Source organism: Paralichthys olivaceus, chromosome 2 (assembly GCF_024713975.1).
Source record: "Paralichthys olivaceus isolate ysfri-2021 chromosome 2, ASM2471397v2, whole genome shotgun sequence".
NCBI classification, from domain to species: Eukaryota; Metazoa; Chordata; class Actinopteri; order Pleuronectiformes; family Paralichthyidae; genus Paralichthys; species Paralichthys olivaceus.
Genome location: NC_091094.1, coordinates 20,169,856 through 20,192,002, shown reverse-complemented (window position 1 = coordinate 20,192,002; position 22,147 = coordinate 20,169,856). Strand labels below are relative to the sequence as shown.

At 40.3% G+C, this 22,147-nt stretch overlaps 2 protein-coding genes across 2 annotated transcripts in view; both read right to left on the bottom strand.

Annotated features, from left to right (window-relative positions):
- Positions 1-2,462: 2,462 nt before the first annotated feature.
- On the bottom strand, positions 2,463-4,536 carry gnrh2 (gonadotropin-releasing hormone 2). The gene is made up of 4 exons (XM_020086540.2): positions 4,409-4,536; positions 3,910-4,055; positions 3,720-3,803; positions 2,463-2,688 (listed from the first exon to the last, which is right to left on the bottom strand). Exons 2-4 carry the CDS (start codon positions 4,042-4,044, stop codon positions 2,650-2,652), a joined length of 258 nt encoding a protein of 85 aa, XP_019942099.1. The 5' UTR covers positions 4,045-4,055; positions 4,409-4,536; the 3' UTR covers positions 2,463-2,649.
- A 2,534-nt stretch (positions 4,537-7,070) lies between these two features.
- ptpra (protein tyrosine phosphatase receptor type A) overlaps positions 7,071-22,147 on the bottom strand; it is a 29,391-nt gene continuing 14,314 nt past the window's right edge. Inside the window, exons 5-22 of the mRNA XM_020087125.2 lie at positions 18,567-18,666; positions 18,332-18,405; positions 17,712-17,848; positions 16,594-16,684; positions 16,246-16,322; positions 16,101-16,137; positions 15,848-15,945; positions 14,843-14,962; positions 14,383-14,549; positions 14,158-14,293; positions 13,881-14,030; positions 13,656-13,749; positions 13,426-13,502; positions 13,166-13,300; positions 12,236-12,361; positions 11,944-12,095; positions 11,434-11,569; positions 7,071-10,671 (exon numbers count right to left, since the gene is read on the bottom strand). Of these exons, the coding sequence (XP_019942684.2) occupies positions 10,597-10,671; positions 11,434-11,569; positions 11,944-12,095; positions 12,236-12,361; positions 13,166-13,300; positions 13,426-13,502; positions 13,656-13,749; positions 13,881-14,030; positions 14,158-14,293; positions 14,383-14,549; positions 14,843-14,962; positions 15,848-15,945; positions 16,101-16,137; positions 16,246-16,322; positions 16,594-16,684; positions 17,712-17,848; positions 18,332-18,405; positions 18,567-18,666 (1,982 nt within the window). The 3' untranslated portion in view covers positions 7,071-10,596. The remainder of the gene's footprint in view (positions 10,672-11,433; positions 11,570-11,943; positions 12,096-12,235; positions 12,362-13,165; positions 13,301-13,425; positions 13,503-13,655; positions 13,750-13,880; positions 14,031-14,157; positions 14,294-14,382; positions 14,550-14,842; positions 14,963-15,847; positions 15,946-16,100; positions 16,138-16,245; positions 16,323-16,593; positions 16,685-17,711; positions 17,849-18,331; positions 18,406-18,566; positions 18,667-22,147) is intronic.

The window sequence follows — 22,147 nt, the reverse complement described above, 5'->3', positions numbered from 1 at the left end:
CTGGCTTTGCCCATATATAGTCAACTCAGATAGTACGCTGCCATGGGCCGAGGCTGCGGGAGCTGTTCCTCCCTCAGCGCGGCCTGTCAGGCTCACGGATTACCTGCTTCACAGGGTCAGTTCACCCAGAAAAGAAAATCCCCTCGTTGTCTACTCACTGCTACGCCGATGGAGGAGTGGGTGAAGTGTTTGAGTCCACAGAACACTTTCGCAGTTTCGGGGGTAAACAGCATTGCAGACAAATCCAATACATCGAAGTAAATGGTGACAGGATCTTCAAACGTAAAAAAACAACAGAATTTCTTTTTTTAGATGCTTCCATACTACTCCTTTGGTTTCATCCAGGTATCTGTAAGCCCAGACATTCAAATGTGACTCAAAACGACGTCATTTACACCATGTTCTTAGCCTAAATGTCCACTGTAATCCATGATGCGAACTCGGTATCAGAGACATTCAGGCTAAAAACATGGTGTAAATTATGCCATTTCGAGCATCCCATGAACCTTTGCAAATGATCCCTTTACAACGATTTCCAGTGCATCTCTTTTTGAATTCAACCTTTTTCTCTTGTATGTACATATATGGTTTATGGTTCAAACGGTGTTCCACATATTGCTGCCCTAATGCACAGAACACCATGACAACACATTAAACACTCACAACCCAACGTGTTTCCAAATAAATTTGAACGCTGCTGTAAGTACTGTTAAAAGATCTTCTGTGTATCATTAAGATCATCAGGGATTTATAGCTGATTCAAATAATGGACGTTTAGCTGGGTGGCTTGAATGTATTTATGATGTATGAGAGGAACAAAGAAGGGGTTTACGTGCACATGAAGAGTTGCCTGAGAAGCCATACTGAGGGCAGATTTATCACAAATTATGAGACGCACTACTTTGGCCACCAGAGAAAACTATGCAGGAATGCATGAATAACCAAACGAAATGCCCAACAAGGACTATTTCACACGTGTGAGAGGTTAACCCACTGACCCACAGTGTCATATTGGTGACTTTAGAACCTGATGTCACCCTGTGAGTCAGTTCGGAGCATGCTTGCCTGGAATAGGATTGGGAATCCCCTGACCTATTTAGGATGGTCCCATTTCAGAGGGTTCCCATGGCAACAGCAAATGTAATGTTACAGCAATACACCTACTGAAGAAAATATAATAGCATAAGCTAAAGGCAACAAACGGCAAAATCACTGCGGAAATGTGCATCCTCAGCTGTTCTCTGATGAACACAGGGGAGACGCTCGAGATTTTGGGTCCCCCCTGACCTCAACTCAACACAATGTACAACCATAGTCCCCACTTTGACTGCTATCAGGCCTTTAAATGGGTGTTACCAACATACATCTGTCTCATACATGTGGGTTAGTAGGGGCCTACATGGACACATGTGATAGACAGAATTCATCAAAGAGTGTTGATGTGGTTTTCACTGTATTTGATTTGCACTATGTGCTTTGCATGGTTACTCATTCCTGTAAGAAGCTGTGGGGTTACCATGGTAACAAGGGCACTGGGAGGGGTTTAAAGCAGATGTTTTGACTATACCCGGAAGTTCTCTGTGGCCAGAAAAAGTTTGACAATAAATGCACACCGAGAGGAAAAATCTCCAGACTACTTCACCCCATCAACTCCTATAATAAATATAAAAGTAGCTTCAGCAGGCTGGTATCACCCATGTATTTCATTGATCCAGTTCATGGAGCCCAGTAGGTGCAGAGGGTCTGTTAACGGGCATATTATCAGTCATGTATTCTCATGAAACACTTCTTTCAAAAACTTTTATTGTATGATTTTACAATTGTCCGGCAACACGAATGATGGGTCCACCTGCTTGAACCTCTGCAGCAACATGCTCATGCAATATGCCAGAGATTCCTTTAGTCCTCATGGACTGCTTTAAAATACATTTTGATGACATTTACGGTGTGCATTCTATTTTCAAAAATGTTGTTCAGTGACTGTTTTCAATCTTTAGCTTGTTGGTCATTCTGAACATTTTTCAGCTTTCTGCTGTGATGGTTGCCATGGACGTTTCTGCTTGGTGGACTCTCAACTCCTGTCTTCAGTTGTCTGACGTGGAAGGGTTTGATTAGTGTCAATATAGTGCCCGTCAGCCATTGGCTGACCAAATAGTAAAGCCATTTAGTTAAGTAAAGCAATGTAGTAGTTGCAGATTATCAAACAAATCTGAATGCAGAGTTAGCCTTTTTTCATCAGTGGTTGTACATTTTTGATATACTCAATGGATATCAAATGAACTGGAGACACTATTGTTGTATTTGTAGCTGTAAGATACAAAGACTTATCAATTCAGACTTTGAGTTGTTATAACCAAAAGCAGATCAAGTGTCTGTGATTGTATTCGAATAAAGAGCAAAAAACAAGACCACAAAAGCCAAAGATACTCACAGATACAATGACTACCAAAGATGACAAGAAGTTCATATCAAAATAAACATTTTATTGTGAGACATTATCATTTTAACATTTGTATGCCACAAGTAAAATCAATGTGAAGCTGGAAAACCAATAGACAAGATCAGAGGATAAACATAAAGTTGCACGATAAGACAAATACACTGATGAAGAGGTCACCAGGTAGAAAAGCAGTGCAATGTGGGAAACTGTCACTTTCTCTTCTGGAGCTCTCTGGCCAAAGCATCCAACTGTGGAGGGAGATAATCGAGTTAAGACATGCGGCAGGTAGGCAGACACATGCAGGTGTGTTATAAAGTAGAGCGTTTTGTTATTGTGGCTAGTAGAATGTGACGAATCATGTCATGACTCAGCACCATCAAGGAATCATTCATCACTTTGGGAAACACTCTTAACAACTTTCTTACTGAGTCTCTGATAGATTTTAGTCTTTAGGTTGGGCTAACTATCGTGTTGGCTTAAGCTTTATATCTAAAGGGCAGATATGAGACAGGTTTCAATCAAATGTTGGAAAAGAAAATTGTCCCCAATAAAAAGTAAAACCAATATCATTTATTACGAACCCTGATTTTAAACTAGTGTATTTTTCTTCTGTCTAAGTCTCTCAAAAAGAACTTTGTCCATAGCATATACTATAATTCTGACTTCCACACAAATGCCCCAAAGCGGTTTTCTTGCCTGTGGTAATGCTCTAAAGCTGCTTCCCAATTATTCCTTGTCATTAGCGAGTCCTCCTCATACAGTTCCACACAATACTGTCACTTGGTATTGTGTGTGTGCAGAGCTTTTTATAAACAGTCTTTGGTGCAGAGTTAAGTTAGAAAACTTTGGTTAATCTTCAGTTAAGATGTTTTAGGCAGCTGAATACCCCTCACCTCCCCCTCCCTTTCCAAACACAATAGAAAACCTGTGGTAGCCTTCAGTTGTCATAACAACTCTAAATGTGTTTAGTTTGTCCAGTTTGAACTGTAAAAAACATGGCGGACTCACTCCCGGCTTAAATAAGATAATAATAAAGTATTAAAATATAAAGGGCCCATTCTAGGATAAAGAAGACAACGATTTGTACAATTTAGACGATTACACACAAACAACACTAGGATTATTTTATATTCAATTTCTGCCAATAGATCCTTTCACCTAAATCTTACAAACTGAACCTTTAACTGTTGATCAGATTAATGCTCTTTCTACTGGTTACTGGTAAGTTCCTGTGATAACAGTGGGACATGAGGGTTTGGGTAGTGGTTACTACACTCACAAGAATGTTCCTGAGAATGTTCCTCCTCTGGGGTCTCAAGTAGCTGCATTCCCCCGCATCACACAGCTTAATCTCCTCTGAAATCTGTGGGGGGGGGGACAAAGGAGGTAAAGAGTTTCTCCATCCTCACTAGAAAATGCTCAACAAAATAGAGAAGGCTGCACACACAAACAGAAACAGTGGTCCTGACCTCTGACGTGCCAAAAGAGTCCAGCTCCCTCTTTCCTCCCGGGTACCAACCATGGGACCAGTGCTGGCCGCTGGACAGCTGAGCCCCCACACAGAGAAGCAGCCCCAGCAGCAAAACCAGCCGAGATGCACACATGATATTTTTACCTGTGGGTAAACACGCACGTTCAGAGGCCTGATTCTCTCGAGTGTGGTTTTAGAAAAGAAAGTTTAATTCTTAACATAGTCCATAATGTTTTAATTCCCCCTGCAGTGCGATAAAAGCTCCACACAATAGAATTGACTGTAGGTGGTTGTTACCAGGGAGCTGTAATGTTTTTTGTGATGATATCATCACATGTAACAAGTTTAAAGTTGTGATATTTCTCTGCAGTTTTGCAAACTTTTATAAACTGCAGCCACTAATCCACTAATATTCACTGTGATATTCATTTTAATATTCTCATTAGTTTTTGACAGAGTAGTAAATCTATAAAGAGATGAAAGTAAAGTATCCTTACCTCAGTGTCAACCTTCACAACTTTATCACCACAGTCGTCCCTTGACGTCCCTCCAGAGGCTCCCTCTGCTCGTCCTTCAGTTGGTCAAGGGCTGAATTTGTCTCACAGGTTCACAGGTGTTTTTCTGTGAAGGCTCTCTTCGCTCCTCACTATATGTACCAGTCTGAAAGCCCCCCCCACCCAAAGACACATCTCTGTTGTCACTCCATACATGTCCCTCCCATCGTTGACACCTGTGACCCCTCTGTTCCCAGTGGTGAAATGAGCAACACGCTGGGGACAGGACACACAGACGACCTGGCCAATTCCAATTATCACCTGCAAACACCACTGACACCCCTAGAATCCTCATCTGCTCACATGCATCACTAATGTCCACCTTCAAATACTGTCACTCTGGCTGAATAACAAATCTGAGTCAGTAAATGAACTAACATGGTGACGTCCAAGATTATCTAAGCCCAGGAGAGGGTCTCAGAAATGATTCAAGATTCATGATTCGAGATGTTTATTTGTCATATACACAATAACAGACACAGCGGTTTATTATTGGGTAATGAAATTCTTACTTTGCAACTGCCCGACCAAAGAACTGTGCTTACTAATATAAAAAGAAAAACAGAAGAAATATATATAAAATACGAAATATAAAATATAAAGTGCATATGCAATGCAAAATATATAAGTAGAATGAAAAATAAACATAATTAAAATAAAGAATAAGATAACAGGTGACCGATCAAAGTGAAATATAACGGCAATTCAAACAATGTGCATAGGAGATGTAATGTAAATGGTCCCTTATGTTATCAGGGAAAGGTTTCAATTTGAGGCTGGGTCACTCAAACATAACTCATCAGAATGAATGCACTAGAAGAGTTGGAAAATGTTTAATATTTTATTTTGTGCCTTGGTTGACTGATATGATTGACTAAGAGTAATTAGATATATTGCTCCTATTTCCTCTTTTGTTTTGCTCCTGTTTGGACTCACAGTCACACACCCCCTCTGTGACCCCGCTGACCCCTCAGTCAGGGCAAACTCAGGGGCATCTGGAGACGAGAGGAACAAACGATGCGACGACTCTCAATTAGAGGGGGAATGTTTACAGAGTTTTACATGCAGAGCTGGTTCTGACACAGGAAGTGACTGACAGTGTGACGCGTGGCTATTGATTCAGTTGATCTACCAGCTCAGGCACTGGATTGGTCAGAAGGAAGATGACTTCAACATGTGACACCCAGGAGATGTGATCCCTGCACCCAGACGTACCTGTCTGTCTTGTCAGGGCAGGTGGACATGGGTGTCTGTACTGCTTTGTTCCAGTTGGTTTGATTTATTTCATGGGGTGTTCAGTATCAGTTTATTTTATTTTTATTATATCTACAATATTATAACTATAGTTCTGGTTTAAGGTGACAGCAGACAGTGAAGGAAGAGGTCTTCTGATCATTTGTTTAACTAAAAGTAGTAATCGTGAAATGTAATGTGATTAAGAGAAACTTCCTGCATTGAAAATATATTGACTTAAATTATGCAATAGTTTGGATGAATGTTCTCATAAAGAAGAACAATGGCTTATTTGAGTGTCGTGATTTTATAGGTTTTATTATTTTGGTCATTACTCTTGTCACTGTATGTGTAGCATTATAATTGTGTAGTTAGTAAAGGTGGAAATTTGGGTAATTTCATTTATTAAGTCAAGTGTAAGTATCTTCTGTTTTTGTTGTCCTAATGCCAATATACTTTACTGAAGTTTATGTATCTACAAATATTTATATCTGTAGTAAAAGCATTATAATATTTACATAATATGTTTTTCTTTTTTTTTCCCCATTTTATTCTATTTGTACTTTAATGTCTTTTCTTATCTCATTCTGATTATATTTGCTGCTGTAACAAGTACGTTTCCCCAGTGTGGAATCAACAGAGTTCATCTAATGGAGAAGTTGAAGTTGACAAAGCTGTTCTCGTACTCGCTTGTTGTAGATACTCTAAAGCCTCGACATCATTTATTTAACTTGAGTGTTTGTATGTTGTAAAATAAAATAAAAAATTGTGCCTCTCTAATTGGTGCTGGCAGCATCAAACCTCTTCGCTCAACATGGACCTGCACACTCTGAGTTACAGTTAACATCATACATTGTCCAAGTAAAATGCATTGCATTTCTTTTCATTAAAAAATAATTGTACTAATATCTTTCCATCTATAACCAATGATTATTGAACCACTGCTCAACCGAGAGGCTCAACTGTTACAGCGACATTAGAAACTGTAACTACACTGAGAAACACCAGATCCAGTCAGCAGAGATACGACAATAAACATAAACAAAATGTGTCCTGACATGTATTCCAACTACCAATGTAAGCCAGGTCGTTCTCTTTAATCTACAACAATTCAATTCATTAATAACTGTTTGGTGCAAAAAGCACATTAGTATTTGATTGAGGGTGAGGGGTTAAATGCTGATTGAAGACCCTTCAAGAGCAACACTCAAGAAGACAGGCTGCTGATCTATAAGCTACATGAACGACCGGCAATTATTTTTCACCACTGCTCCATTAGTCATCATTGAGATGTAATGAGCATCGACACAACACGAGTCGACTGACACAACTGCAACGATGTGTTCGAAAGACAATTCATGCAGACAAATACTAAAATCTCAAGCACTTTATTAGGTTTTGAACAGTATCTTGCTTAGAAAGGCCATTTGGCATTATATAATTATATATAATTTTATCATATATATAATTATATATACATATATTCAAATGTTGAATAACAAAACACTAGAAACAAACAGGCAAATTAAAAAATAGGATTTGCTTAAGACAATTATACCAAATTAAAAATGGCCAAAACGAAACATCTCTAATACATTTCAAAATGGTCCCGATACAGTTCAATATACATCTTAAAAAAGAAAAGAAGGGGAGAAGAAAAGAAAATAAGCAAGGCAGCAGACAGGAATGAAATATAAATAACCTTACTTTATATACAAAAGGGAGTGGGCAGTGACCACTGGGAAAGAATGGTCCAGAGACAAAGTGAAAGAGGGAAATATAGCGATGAGAGGGACACATAAAGGTGGAGAGAAGAAGAGGGACGCATGGAGCCTCATCTTCCTCAGGACTCCATGTCAAGGGAATTCAACATGCTTCACTAGATCAAAGCTCCAGGAATAAAGGGATGTGAAATGCATCAAAAACGCTACTTTAATTTTGTTTTTGGGGAAGATTTCATGACTTTTTGTTCAACATTTGGGCACCCACAATTGATTACTTATCATGGATCCCATGTTCGAGTGATATGGAATGAGATGAAGCCATTAAATCAAGAAGTTTAATATTTTAAAAAAGTGACCTCATGTTTAGTTTCATCTGCACAATCAAGGAATCTAGGGAATGTCAAAGAAAGGATAACTGACCCAGTCTTGGTTTTGACTCTTATCAATTAATCAAACATAAAGGTTTGCCATTGATCTGCAGGCGATGCTAGTACAGCGCAATGGTTCCACCACATAACGTAGGTAATGTTGGATAATAATTACAGTGAGGCACTTTTTAAAGTTCTCTATAATTGCAAAATAGTGGATCTTAAGGGTTGGCACAGTGTCTTGTTGTTTTTGTTGTTGAATTACAGAAAAACAGTGAACACTTGATCCAAATACACACAATGAACCCATATAATTTAAGCACAGAGAGAGAGGGAACAGCCAAACAATCCCCTCTTTCATTCATTAAAGATGCAGTAAGTGACATACGAAATACACGATGAACAATGGCACCTAATTAATAGTGCGGGCACTTGTGATGCTTTGGAATGAAACAAGACCTGAAATGATGATGATAATGGACAAACAGCCAACAATTTCAGTGACTGGTCAATTAGAAAGATCTGCTACTAAACGTCCCTGCAGGGGCCTCGCAGGAGGCTCGACCCGGGGCGTGGAGACCAGAAAGAGCTTCAAGAGCAAACATATTGGCCATGTGTCAATATCAAGGCTAAATCTTCTGTCTGACCTCATTTGGTTCTGTACATTTAAGGGCTTTGCTTTCGGTGCAAAATAGTGCATGAGTGTTCAAACAATCAACATTGACACCACCACCCTTCCTGAAAATTCAGCATGTACATTTAATGACTCTGAATAAATTAAATCAGATTGTGCTCCTTCTTTTAATACGAGTAACGGGGAGTGTAATTTAGACTGTGTGTGATTGTGACGTAAAGTTTGCACGAGAACGGGGCTATTTCAGTTAAAATCTATGTTAGAAAGATAGAAATATCTTGAAAGCTCCTAAGAAGAAATAGAATTGTTTAAAATCACAGCATTAAAATCTGAGAGAGGCGTGATATCTGGAGACTCCTGCGGCGGGAGTTGAAACCATAGAACGCGGGACAGCCTCGAAGATGAGCTCAGGCTCCATTTGTTCAGTTTGCAAACAATCCTGGTGTCAGTCATTTCCTGAGCTGACCGAGGTGAAATTAGGACTGACCTGAAGCCATGCATTTTACTGACATCATTCATCTTTCATTATACAATCATAAAGGGCATAGCCTCAATTTTGGAGAAAAAATTAATCCGCATTTAAAAAAAAGGGAATCATTGCAAATGTCACATGTCACACCTCCACTATCAAAAGTAACAACGCATCCATCTTTGAGGAATATCTCAGCAACAGCATTTGAATAAAAGGAAACATTCGCCGGCATCAGTGTTCATGGTGGGAAACACAAGGGAATCAGTACAGCGTAGTGATGTGAAGCCGATATATAAAACAAAAAACAGCAAATTCAGGCAGACTTAAAGGAAGCTCAGAAAGAAAAGAAATGCATCAACACGATCTACAAGAAATACTGACGTGTGTCTGTAAACAAGGAAAAGAAATATGCTGGGTACATAAGAGTTGATGATTTCTGTGATGCAATAGTGGATTTAGTTGTGACTGTGTTGTTTGGCTGGTCAACATGATCAACATCGCTGCTGATACTGTAACAGACCTTAAAGTCAAGTAAAAGTCATTTAAGAGATTTGACTGATTCTTCTCTCTCCTATTTCTTTACTGAGTGGGACAAAATAAAACAAATCTATTATTTCCTACTTTCCTGTTAAAGTTTAGGAATGTGTTGGTTGCACTAATAATGTTTGGTTAAGTCTCTCAGACTCCAGAGCTGCAAATTTAAGGGAGTGAGAGACTTTGGCACTCAGTGGAGAGAAGACAGTGATGTCACAGTACACAGTGTCCTCGCTGGCAGCGCATGCTTCAGCTCTAACAAACACACACACACACAAGCTAATGCTCAAAAAATATGAATGCTCTTGGTATTTAGTGTGGTGTGTGTGTTTGTGTGTGTGGTGTGTGTATGTGTGTGTGTCGACCTGAGACTTTGCGCTACGCCACAGAGATTCTGATCTCAACTTGTAAGTGGACTGAAAAATGCTTTTGTTGAGTAGATGCTTCAAATTCCGTGTGTGAAGAAAAATGGCTCCAACTGTGTGTGTGTGTGTGTGTGTCTGGTGTGTGTCTGGTGTGTGTGTGTGTGTGTGTGTGTGTGTGGGAGTGAAAACAATCCACAGTTTGTCTAACACACACGTCGCTACAGCGCGGCTCAGGCAACGACAAAAACGTCTTAAGTCTCAGTCCCTATAGAGAAACAATCCAAAAATCATCACCTTAACTCCGGATTTTTTTTTACATTAGCCTCCAAAGCATCCAATTTATATTCATATATATTTATATATATTTATATATATACCAATAAAATACATTACAGGTGCCACCCAAAAATGCAGCCAAACTCAAAACTGTGTCCGAAACCAAAGTAATAAAGATGCAACACAGTAAGTATATATACATATGGGGTGGGGTGGAGAGTGGGCAGTAAGGAAATAGGGGTGAAGGGCTGTATTGACAAGACCAATATTACAAAATATTCAAGAAGGCATCTCAGTTAATTTCTCTGTCCGACTGCACTGCCCTGTCCTCCGGGCCGAGATGTCTGTTCCCTTTTCCTCCGGGCAGTTCATCCCATCATCAGATCAAGTTGTGATCAGTCTGCTATTTTTCGTTGTTTTGAATCCATCAGATGGAAATATGGAGTTTTCTGCTTGGTAGTGTATGTGGGTGTCGGTTCTGGTGCCGGGTTCTGATCCATTTCTCCATGCCTCCATAGAACGTCCCTACTTGAAGTTGGCGTAGTCAGAGAAGGCATCAATATACTCCTGGACCACTTTGTAGCAGAATTCGTACTGCTCCTGAGGAGCGAGGGATGAGAGAAACAGCAACGTTAGCTGGGCATAAACCACAACAATCAATGATGGGCAGTGACAGTTACTAACACTTTGTTTTGCATGTTCAAGAGAAACACATTAGAATATACAGTCAAAGATTATTGTACTTGTAAACATTTACAAACATTTATATAATATCATTTGGGTTTCTGACCTATACTGCAGCCAACCACCAGGGGGCGATCGATATGCATTGGCTTCACATTTGGGGGGGGCTGTTGTGTTGTCTAACTTAAACAGTCTATGTGGTAGCATTCTTTAACTTGTAGCTGGGGCTGGTAGCTGCTTAGCTTAGCACTAAGACTGGAAACAGGGAAAGACATCCAGCCTATCGATGTCCACAGACAACAGAATGTTCCAGCAGCAACTTGAGGTGGGCTGGATGGAACTTTTACTAGGTTAGGACCGATAATCTCTGCTGGTTGCCTGGCAACTGGTATCAATGTATAACATGATAATTATTATAACTGCTGGAAGGCGGACTTGCTTTAGTCTCTTTTATTGCTCATTGGCTAGAGCCCAACTTTATTTCCCATATTAGTGGCATCAGCTAATTTGTTCAGATGTGCTGACAGATACACAACCAGCAAAAGAAATATATTCTTAGCAGTGTTAAAAAATCAGGCTGTTTGCTTTCTTTATTAAGAAGGTGGAGTTTTAAAAAGAGATCTTTTAGCTAGCTGGTTAAGTCGTTTTTTTCATTGATTAGAAATTCAGAGTCCTCACCAGTGTCTGCACCATGTGGGGTCTCTGCAGTCTGAGGCTCTTAACTGTCTGGAAGACATCCAGGATGCCCTCTGCCTTCACCCTCTCCAGGACTGTACTCAACGCACAGAAAGTCCCTGTCCGGCCGGCACCAGCACTGTAAACACACATGCGAGCAAAATGTAAACTTCAGCATACACACAGAGCAGTAACTTCGTGCAAAAGGAACACACACTGCTTTGTTGTGAGCGTACATGTTAGGGACGAGGCATAGCAACAGGTCAACAGGGGGCAGTTAAAATGTCACAAGGAAGACGAGAACAATTCTTCTGAGATGTTTTTTCCTGTGATTTCATAGCTGTGGCAATTTCCCGGACACACACCTGCACAACGGATCGCCAGAAGCATTTTCACGTGCAACAATACAAAAAAATACATATTTATATTTTCTTACACTGGTACACAAAGTTTAAATAAGGTGTCTTACTCAGTGAAGCTGTGTGTGTGTGTGTGTGTGTGTGTGTGTGTTACCTGCAGTGTACAGTGATGGGATGGTTGCCAGACTGCTGCTGTTGCTTCTGCACCGCAGCAATTATATTGATCATGCCTTTTCCGTCAGTGGGGATGCCCACTTCTGGCCAGCCATGGAAATGGAACTGACGCACCGCTCGAGCCTTGTTCTCCTGGAAATATGGAGGATGCCCAAAAAAATGTTTTATACTTATTCCTTCACAGTTTACTGTTGATGTATGATCAGTATAGGCTCATTTTCACTTTGTTGTGTTGTGTTAGAACCTGTATTATGAGTCTGCTCGTCTCTTACCCTGTTGTTGGTGACCAGGAGGTCACGCACCGTGTAGCTCTCGCTCTCCTCCTCCCTTTTCAGCTCGATGGAAATGTCCCCATAGACCATTACTCCATCACTGGGCCAATACTGAGCACACTTCTCCTGTGGGACACAAGATGGAGATGGTCAAATAATGACAGCTGAACATTTCAGGGAAATCTTTAGATATCTATTTGTGTGTATGCAAGATGTTTAGTTTGCCAGATTCATTCAATCATAAATTAAATGAACAAAGAAGGAAACTCAGATCAAATCCACCATGTTTGTTGCGACTAATACCCCTTTTACACCAAAGTTAGTGGGTATACACAGGTAACCCCACCATATAGAGCGATTGACTCATTTCTAATTGCTAGTGAAGCCTCATGAAGAGACTGTTTGTATGATATTACAGTGCAGGACCAGTAGAGGGCTCCAGCACTTATTTACATAATGAGGATTAGATCGGCTCCAGGAGTATATGACCATAGCCATGTGAGGCTGTATCCTCATGTTGGTCATGTTGACCTGTTGCACAGTGGTTTCTGCATCAAAGCCAGTTCCATAGAAGTTGAAGTCTTTACATCTGATGATTGATATCTGAAGATATGACAAAAAGTAAGTTTTTCTGGGTTTTTTCTTTCTTGCCAGTGTTGCATTTTGTACGATATGAAGAAAAAGAAATCACTGTTCACAGAAATCACTGCTATTCACCCAACGCCCAGAAGTTAGTTTAATGCACAAAATAATGTCATTGCAGACAAAAGCCAGATGTAAGTGGGTGAGTGGATTTTTTGATTAGTCTGACACTCTGTTGTAGAATTGAATGAAGTGTGTCTCCATGAATTAAGAGAACATAACATTGTTCTCTTAAAGAAGACAAGTCCTTGTAATTTGACTGTGTAAATCCTGGACCCACACACATACCTGCCCTCTCTCCTCCAGCTCAGTGAGCATGACTATGGAGCAACTTCTCCACTCCCAGATCATCCTCCAGAAGTCCTCGGTGGTGTGCTGCAGGGGGCCCTGGCTCGCCATGTACGAGTCCTTCTGACGGTAGCCCTGTGCAAAAATGAGGGAGGATGTATGTTACAAAATAAAAAGTGAGAGGGACAGAGGAAGACTTACAAAATCTTATCGATTGCTAGCATTAATGAATCAAACCACTCAAATGCTTTTACACTCACATCAATGAATGATGCATTGACGTAGTCTGTGTTCTCCTCCCCTCGTTTGACTGGAATGATCACTCTGTTGAACTCATCTGTCAGGAGCAAAGAGAAACACTACCCTTGACAGAAGGAAAGCTTGAGGAGCAGACACAAGGTCTATAAGTCCATAATTTAATTATGTGCATCACGGCATTCGTGACTGTCTGTATAAACCATCGACACACATCCACATATGCATGACTCACATGGAATGATCTGCAGGACTCTGTTCTTCTTCATGTTGGCTGGCAAGTTGCCTGTCCTCATCTTGTCGTTCTGGATCTTGATAGATGTCAGTTTCTAGAAGTAATGTGTTTAGATATGAATACACTTTTTAAAAACAGTGACGCATTCCTACTGCAGTGAAACAGTTTGATGCAAGGGTATGATGCCTGAGGAGTTGCAGAGAATAACAATAAAAACAAACAGACCTTGAATTCAGCCTCCAGACCACTGCAGCCAGCTCCAGGTGAGGGGGTGTAAAGTTTGGCCAAGTGAGACTCCAGAGACGTAACCTCCAGCTCTGTGTCTCCGTACAGGTAGTGCTCTAACAATGCCTGGAAGATGAACACGTACTGCATCTGTGGGAGAGAGGGAAAAAGTATAGTGAAGTGGAAGTCAAAAAAATCATTGCAATGAAAACTTTGCTTTATTGTGATATATTTTCAGCAGTGAGGCCCGGGTGGAGTGTTTCAACATCGAACTTACATCTGTCTGGACCATCTGACAGCGCTGGGCTCTGATCCTGGTGACGAAACCAAACACGTCCACCTTCCTCTCAGCGATCATCATGTCCAACATGGCATCGATCACAATAAAGGTACCTGTCCTCCCAACACCCGCACTGACAGGACAGAAATATAGTTCTTGTAAGTTGTGTGGCATTCAGACAAAGACGCAAGATGAACAGGTAAAAATCTATGATCCACTCACCTACAATGGACCACAATGGGCCCGGCGTACTGGGGGTTGCAGTTCTTGACTTTCTTGAGGAACTTGAGCATGCCAATGGGGGTGAAGGGCACCCCAAAGTCTGGCCAGCTTGTGAAATGGAACTGGGTGACAAGCCTCTGAGGCTTCTTCCCAGACACATCTCCTACCTGCAACAAAAACAAGCCAGGTCATAGACCAGGCCACAAGGGTTTTCATTTATGTCACTAGAACTAAAATGTTAAAAAAATGGAAGCACTAGATAAACACTACAAGCTACACAGGAATTTTGTCAGTGGTGTTGCATCATGGGAAGAATGCCATCACTACAACAAAGGGAGAGTTGGAAATGATTATGGATTGTACATTTCCCCCTGTAAGACATTGGATATTAATCTCACGCTTAGAAATACATTTGTAGCAATTTTAGCATGTTCCTGTATCAACAAGAGGTGTATTGTACCTGCTGGATGCAGAACTTGCGGATGGTGTAGTCCACCAAAACCATTGAGTCTTCTACAGATACACGGATATTCCCGTATGTCCAACAGCCCTGGTCCGGCCAGTACTGGGCACACTTACACTGAAAAACAAAGATTTAACGTACAATTAACAACAATATACTGTGCCACATCTTAGACAGAATGAGTAGAGTCAAAACAAGTTGTGCTGTCCCTGGGCCTCTCGGAGTGGATGGATGTTTAAAAAGTGCACTCTTTAACTAACAGCTGTGTGTGTATACAACTAAAGCACACATTTCCTTTATTGGTGTAAAGGACCAGGGTTGATCCATGAGGCACACGGATCGACCCCCACCCATATGCAGTTAAATTAAAGCAGTGAAGTTTTTACATGAGACAAGCAGTAGTGTGTTCACGTGAAAAGCACATGTGGCTGCTGGTGAGTGGCCGGCTAAATGACAGTATAGTTATTTAGATATACCTGATAACTGAAATCTCATCATTTCCCTACATGCCACTGTTCTGTTTTACAATGTTAATAGTCTTTTCTTATTACTTAAAATTGGGTATCGACAATCTTGGAAATGTTATTGTATCGATACTGACTACTAAACTTTTGGTATCTCGACACATTTTACGCAACTGGCACGTAGGACGACTGTTTTTTACAAATTTGATTCACTCTTGGGCAGTTGCAGAGCAGCGCCTTTACATGCATGGAGTTCCTTCTCACACACAACCGAGCAGTGTGGACAGTAAAAACTTAAATGATGATAGTGCAAGTTTGAGAGAGAGACAGAGCGATGAAGCAAGCACGAGGTAAATAGCTTTACAGATAAATCAATGGAGCTCTTTTGTGTTATTATGAAAAGTTTTAAACTGTGGTGGGATTCGATGAAACCACGAGTTTTGTGCTCTGCTGCACCCCTGGTGTACTTTAAAGCTGTTGTATGATGTTATTAAGAACAGCATACAAACACAAACATCATCATTAGGCCTCCTCTTACCTCTTTTCTCTCCTTCAGGTTGGTCACCATGACAATGGTCGCTGTGTTCTGCTCCCAGATCATTCGCCAGTAGTCATTGACCGTCTCCTCCTTTGGCCCTGAGTGCCCAAGACACATCAACAAAACAGACAAGTAGTTAAGTATGTTTGTATATTACATGATCCACAGAGCACCTCATTCTCTGCTCCACTGCCAACACACACACACACACACACACACAGACACACAAACACACAAACACACAAACACCCACCTTGAGCTGCAATAAACTTATTCTTCTCTTGGTAACCCTGCAAACAACAAGAGGTCAAAGAGAGATGGTTGATTTGATATAAGAGTGCATCGTGTTTACAGCAGAATTGTTTGTTCAGTGGAAAAGGTGCTGCACTCGTACTCACATTTATAAAGGAGGCGTTGATGAAGTCAGAGTCGGGGACACCCTCCAGAGATGAGAGATGCACCCTCGAGTGATCATCTGAGAGAGAGAGAGAGAGAGGCAGAGAGAGAGAGAGAGAGCAGGAGGCATTGAGAGAAAATATGAGGAAGTGCAGCAGCACATTAAGAGAGGGAAATGTCATTTCACATGGTATATTATAAAACTCACTACTTGCTTTGTCAAATATCTGATGTTTACTGTGATATTACTGTAAAAACTTGAATTAGCAGCATAAATATATCAGAAACCCTCATTTCTGGATTGTTAATGTCCATTTGTGTCAATGTGTCACATTTGTGTTGTTGCTCACATGGCAGGATGTTAACATATCTGTTCTTTTCTTTATTCTCTTCCTTGGAAGCAGCGTCACATGATGCCTGTATGGGGCAGACTGGCAGTGCCTAAACACAGAAAAAAATTAATTAAGATATCTGGGAGGAGAGCAGACACATGCATATCAGTCAAATCTCTAAGTGACCCGACACTTCAGTCTCTGTTGGCTTCATCTTTTGGTCTGCTGTCAATCTAAATGGGGGGCTGTGGCTCAGGAAGCAGACTGGGCCATCGGCTATCCAAGAGTCGGTGGTTCGATCGCTTGCTTTTCCAGTGTCTGAGTGACTTGTGACTTGTACTGCACTACTTACATTGTATTTAACATGTCATGTAATACAAATCACCCCAAATGTATTTAGTGCTGTAGCAAAACTTAACACACAAATGTGTCTCAATAGTGTCTTAGAGGCTCCTTAATTTTGTTAATGTTTTGATGGGAAGGTTTGTGTCTCGATTCAGTTTCATTCTGAATTACGTCACACTTTTTAGCAAAACAGCCAAATTAGTAAGAATGTGTCAAACCAGCTAGTGTATGAACAGTTGCACTATATCACTGGTCTAATTCTTACCTGTTTTTCTTGATGTCAACTGGCTGTTTTAACTATTCATTCATCTATTTATATATATTTTCTATCATTACTTTATAAGTATTTGGATCATTTATCCTTTAGCTTTTGCAAAACATTTAAACTTTTTACACATTACTGTTTATTATTCATCCATTCACTTAACTAACTAATCATTTCAACAGTTTATTTATTACTTTAGACAACTGTGTACTTCCTATATACTTTTTGTGAACTACTTTTAAGCATTATACCTGTTTATACATACATTTCGGCACATTATTTTATATCCTCTGTTTGCTAGCCATATATCTTTTAGTTGTTTCATCTTCCCCTCATCAAAAATATGTGGATTTGTTCATTAAATCATAATATAATCTGACATCAGATAACCTTATAATATTTTTATATATTATATATATAAAAATATGACATAGAGGTGCCTCTGATGTACAGAAGCACTTCTCTAGGGTGAAGGTGAATCTCCGGCTACAGTACATTATCAGAGGTTGTGTGCTTGAGTGCGTACATTAAACTCCTCCCTGAAGAGTTTGTTGTCATCAGCCATGCGACGGTTCATTTCTTCCTCTAGCTTGTCAACAGGAAGCGGCGGGTACTTCCTGTTGGTGCTGGGCGAACGGGCCAATAGCGGGACAGTCTGGAGCTCTGTGCCGGCAAGCAGGAAGGGAGGAGTGAGGAGAGGAGGGAAGGAACAGGAGGAGTGAGACAGGTGGAGATAAAGACACAGGAGATGAGGTAAGAACATGAGAACTGGAAGCATCTCTCATTGAGTAACACAGACTTCATCTTTCACTGTCTTTCCTAAAGATGCCCACCAGAGGGCGATGTGAGTCAACGTTGTAACATGAGGAAGCAAACTGCTGCTTTGTTGGTTAGGTAATCACAGTGAACAAAAGCTTCCTGCCAACAGTCAACCAGTGAAATGTTATCGGTAAGGAAAGCAAGATCAATCAAGTCTTATCAGAAAATAAACCAGAGTAACACGTTTGCACAGGCTGGAGGTTTATACCAGCTGATCCAACCCGCTACAAATAAATGATAAGTTCTGTGTGGACACAGCACATCTGCTGATGAATACAAAGCATACAATCAAACACACAAACAATAAACCACATTTGACTCGCTTACCTGTATCATCCGATCTACCATTCGTCAGTCTGAAGGAATTTGAATGGCTCCCCGCCTGCTTGTACTTCTTAAACCTGTCAATCAAGATCAAAGTGCATATTAATACACAGAGATTCTCTCTCTCACACACACACACACACACACACACACACACACACACACACACACACACACACACACACACACACACACACACACACACACACACACACACCATCGACAGAGCATCACCCACCTGAGCATGTAGAGGATGATGATGATGAAGATTATGACAAGCAGGGAGGACAGGGCCACCATCACGGCGATGATCGGCATGTCATCTGACTGGTTGTTGTCTGTACCAGAGACGGAAAGGAAGATTTCATATCATTTATATGACTGACCGAAAAAAAGAAAGAAAGTTAAGAAAACAATTAAAAATGTGTCTCAATACTTCAGGTGTGTCAGCAGTTTGGTTTGGCGCTGATACAAAATTCCATTGCCATTATCAAATTATTCTCATGTTCCATTTTGCCACCTAAAAGGGGGGTGTTTTATGTAAAATGCAGATGTTTTGTCATGACACATAAGACACAACAAGTCACAACATATAAGAGGGATTTTACTCACACACTAAGACTCAATTATTTGAAATAGATTAGTTTTAAAGGTCCAGTGTGTAAGACTTGTAAAGCCAAGAAATGTTCAAACAAATTAAATTGGGCTCCACCCAAATGAATATTTATATCTATTGTAAGATTTAATAATTATGTTAATAGAAGTTCAGTGATGGGTTTAATTTACATTTACACAAGACAGATTCTAATCCTGTTAAAATGATCAAATGTTGGTAGAAAAAAAGCCATGGTCTAAGGTGACCTCTGCCTCTTTCAACACCCGCCTGTATGTTTCTTTTCCACGTTAATATTTCAGTGGCTTTCAGAGGGGAAAACGCACACAAACACAAATGGAGAGTGCCACAGGCTGTCCTTTGGAGTGAGCAGATAAATCACAGTTTAACCGAGAGGGTTGACCTTTGAGCTTCTGCATCTGGTTATACCCAAGATGACAGCATCCAGAGAGGGATCGAATAAAGCACTTAAACATTTCAGACGTTTGCTGAGAATTCTACACAACTTAATCAGAGTGAACATGTTAAAACACTTGATCTCCTGATCCTGAGAGAATGTGGCTCTAATGTGATGCTGCTGACTGCTGGTAACGGATTGTGTTCACATAGGCATAACTGTGGAAATTAGACATTACACAGGCCAAGTTATCTATTCTTTATGCTGCATGCTGTAGATTACAATGGCTGACCAATCTGTATATGTTTCCACCACGTGCATTGGCCACTGGTTGAAGGTAGTCCTCTAGTCTTCCTGGTAAAATTTCACTGCTGCCATTCGCACAAAAGACACGAGATTTGAACAACAGGAGTTTGGTGTCGCACAAAAAAACTCTGGCTGCCGTTTGTGTGCTGATGAACGGACTGTAAGACACGTTAGGCCACAACAAAAGAAGAGGTGTTTCTAGAAACCTGCATGGTGCCGGTGACAATGTATTGACAATATCAGCAGTAACACGGAAATTCAAGAGAGCTCTTAACGCTGCAGACAAAAATATGCTGCAAAGAATGCATCATTTGACTCCATATGCGCTTTCAGGAGAGGGGGGTGTTGGTTTGGAACGCTGCCCAGATGTGTTGCATTTTCATTCCCAGTTCCCAGGACTTTTCAGTGTTCTCCCTGGGACAAGGTGTACATTGAACAGAGCGGGACAACAATGGACTGTGGGCATCATGTGGAAGTGACACAGGCTTGACTGCATCTCGTACTGCTCACAGCGCTCCAAACACAAGGCCCACAGCCATCCAGAGAGAGACAATGGAGCAATTACGTAACACCTACAAACCCGGAGTGATTACGTTATATAATAGAAATACCATATAGTGCGGCTCAGCAACATCTGGTGCATTTTTGTTGACCAGAAGTCTGTATGCTTATCATAAACTCCCTGATACACTCTCAGTGGTTCTATACCAGAACAGTGACCCTCTCCAAGATCATTCAGAACATACCTAAAATAAAATAATTAACAAAACATCTTCACAACCAATAGGTGACATTTGATAGTGATTTGTGTATCTCTCTATAATCATGTCATCTGAATAATTAATGTCAAAGAAAATGGTGGGGGAGTCGTGTTTCACTTCCAAGGATATTACTAGGATCCTCTGCACAGAGACTCAAAGCTGATAAAAGTTAAAGATTTTAACAAATTTCAAATGAATATTTCTTGAATACATCAAAGGGAGCGTTTCATAAAATGAATATATACAGGACTGCTGAACATTAAAATAACAGACACTTATGACAGTGCCTTGGCGCAGTTTTGTTGGTATTCTTATTCGTGTGGATGACTGTTCAAATGCAGGTATGTCACGTAAGGACATGTCCCACACAGCTACGTCGGACACTAAAAGCAGAAAAATGTTCAACTACCTAAAATATTAAAGGTCGGCTCTTGAACTGAGAGCTCACTTGCTTTTTCCTAGCTGTTGCTACAGCTTTTCTGGCCAACATGAATAACACAAATACACAGAACCAAAAAATAAAAGCATATACCATGAATATGTTATGGGAGTTATTCTTATGAAGCTTAAAATGTATCAGAAGTGATCTGATGACAAGTAGGAGGGCTGACTGCACCCAACATCCATTTTAATCAGCAGGAGGAAGATAGGCACACTTTAAAAGGACCTTTATAATGAGGCTAAAGCAGCAAAAGCCTCTGACAGTCATATGCAACATGTCGGATAAGTTTTAAGAGGGTGGAACTGAAGCAAATTACTAGGCTAGCCATGACAGAAAAGTCAGCACGTTTTTGTGCTTGTATAAAAAAAATGTGAATAACAAGTCACAATCGGCAAATATCTGGGTTCAACACACACCGGGTCTGACCATATTAATGATTTCCCACCCTTCTCTGAGCCTACTGTTGGACGGTGCTGCATCGTGATAATAGAATCCCTTGTTTCGTAACTTTGAAGATCATGTTTCAGGGCTGACGTTTCCTCCATAGACGCAACGAGAGGTTGACATGTTTTTATTAGAGCCTGACCAATAATATCAGCCTATATTAGTTTTTCACAGACTTATAGGTATCGGTTTAAATGTTTGTCCATATGTGCCGTTATAGGACACATATTTTATTTTACTGACTAAACAATACCGGAAAAAATTGCATATGTGTTTACATTTTAAATAAAAAAAAGTTTTGGCCTTAATTAAAACTTTATATATTTAGATTTATTTGAATTTTCTTTTTGACTAGAGCTATTTATGATCACTGTAAAAATGTGTACTGTTACTACAATCACTTTTTTTTGGCATAAGGATTTGATACGACTACTCAGGAATAATTGCAATTTATTAAAAATATATATCAGCTTATATATCATTATAACAGATATTTTTTAATATCGGTCAGATTTAGTTTTCATCAATACCTTTACCACCTGGCTCTCATGCACTTTTGTACTTAGAAGACTTTTTGTACTTTTCTACTTGCGTAGAACATACAAGGAAGGATATTCTTCATCTTGTCCTATGTTCTAAAATTGGGACAGTGTTTAGTTTGAAAAGGCATCGAGATAATGATGTCTGATCTTCTGAGCTGGCAACATGGTTTTTATAGTACTGCCATTAGCCAGTCAGATATACCTTTAGCCTCAGCCCTCCTCAAGTTGGGCCTGTTTCACTGATTGCAAGTACAAAATACTTGATGACATATCAGGCTATGCCCCTAACATCCGCTGGCGGTCGCTAACACCTG

What these genes read in the sequence shown, in the direction of transcription:
- gnrh2 (XM_020086540.2), bottom strand. Translation starts at nt 4,044, where the DNA reads ATGTGTGCATCTCGGCTGGTTTTGCTGCTGGGGCTGCTTCTCTGTGTG. An exon ending in ACTCTTTTGGCACGTCAGAG is followed by an intron (nt 3,804 to 3,909) that starts GTCAGGACCACT and finishes CCCCCCCCACAG; the next exon opens with ATTTCAGAGGAGATTAAGCT. An exon ending in ACATTCTCAGGAACATTCTT is followed by an intron (nt 2,689 to 3,719) that starts GTGAGTGTAGTA and finishes CTCCCTCCACAG; the next exon opens with TTGGATGCTTTGGCCAGAGA.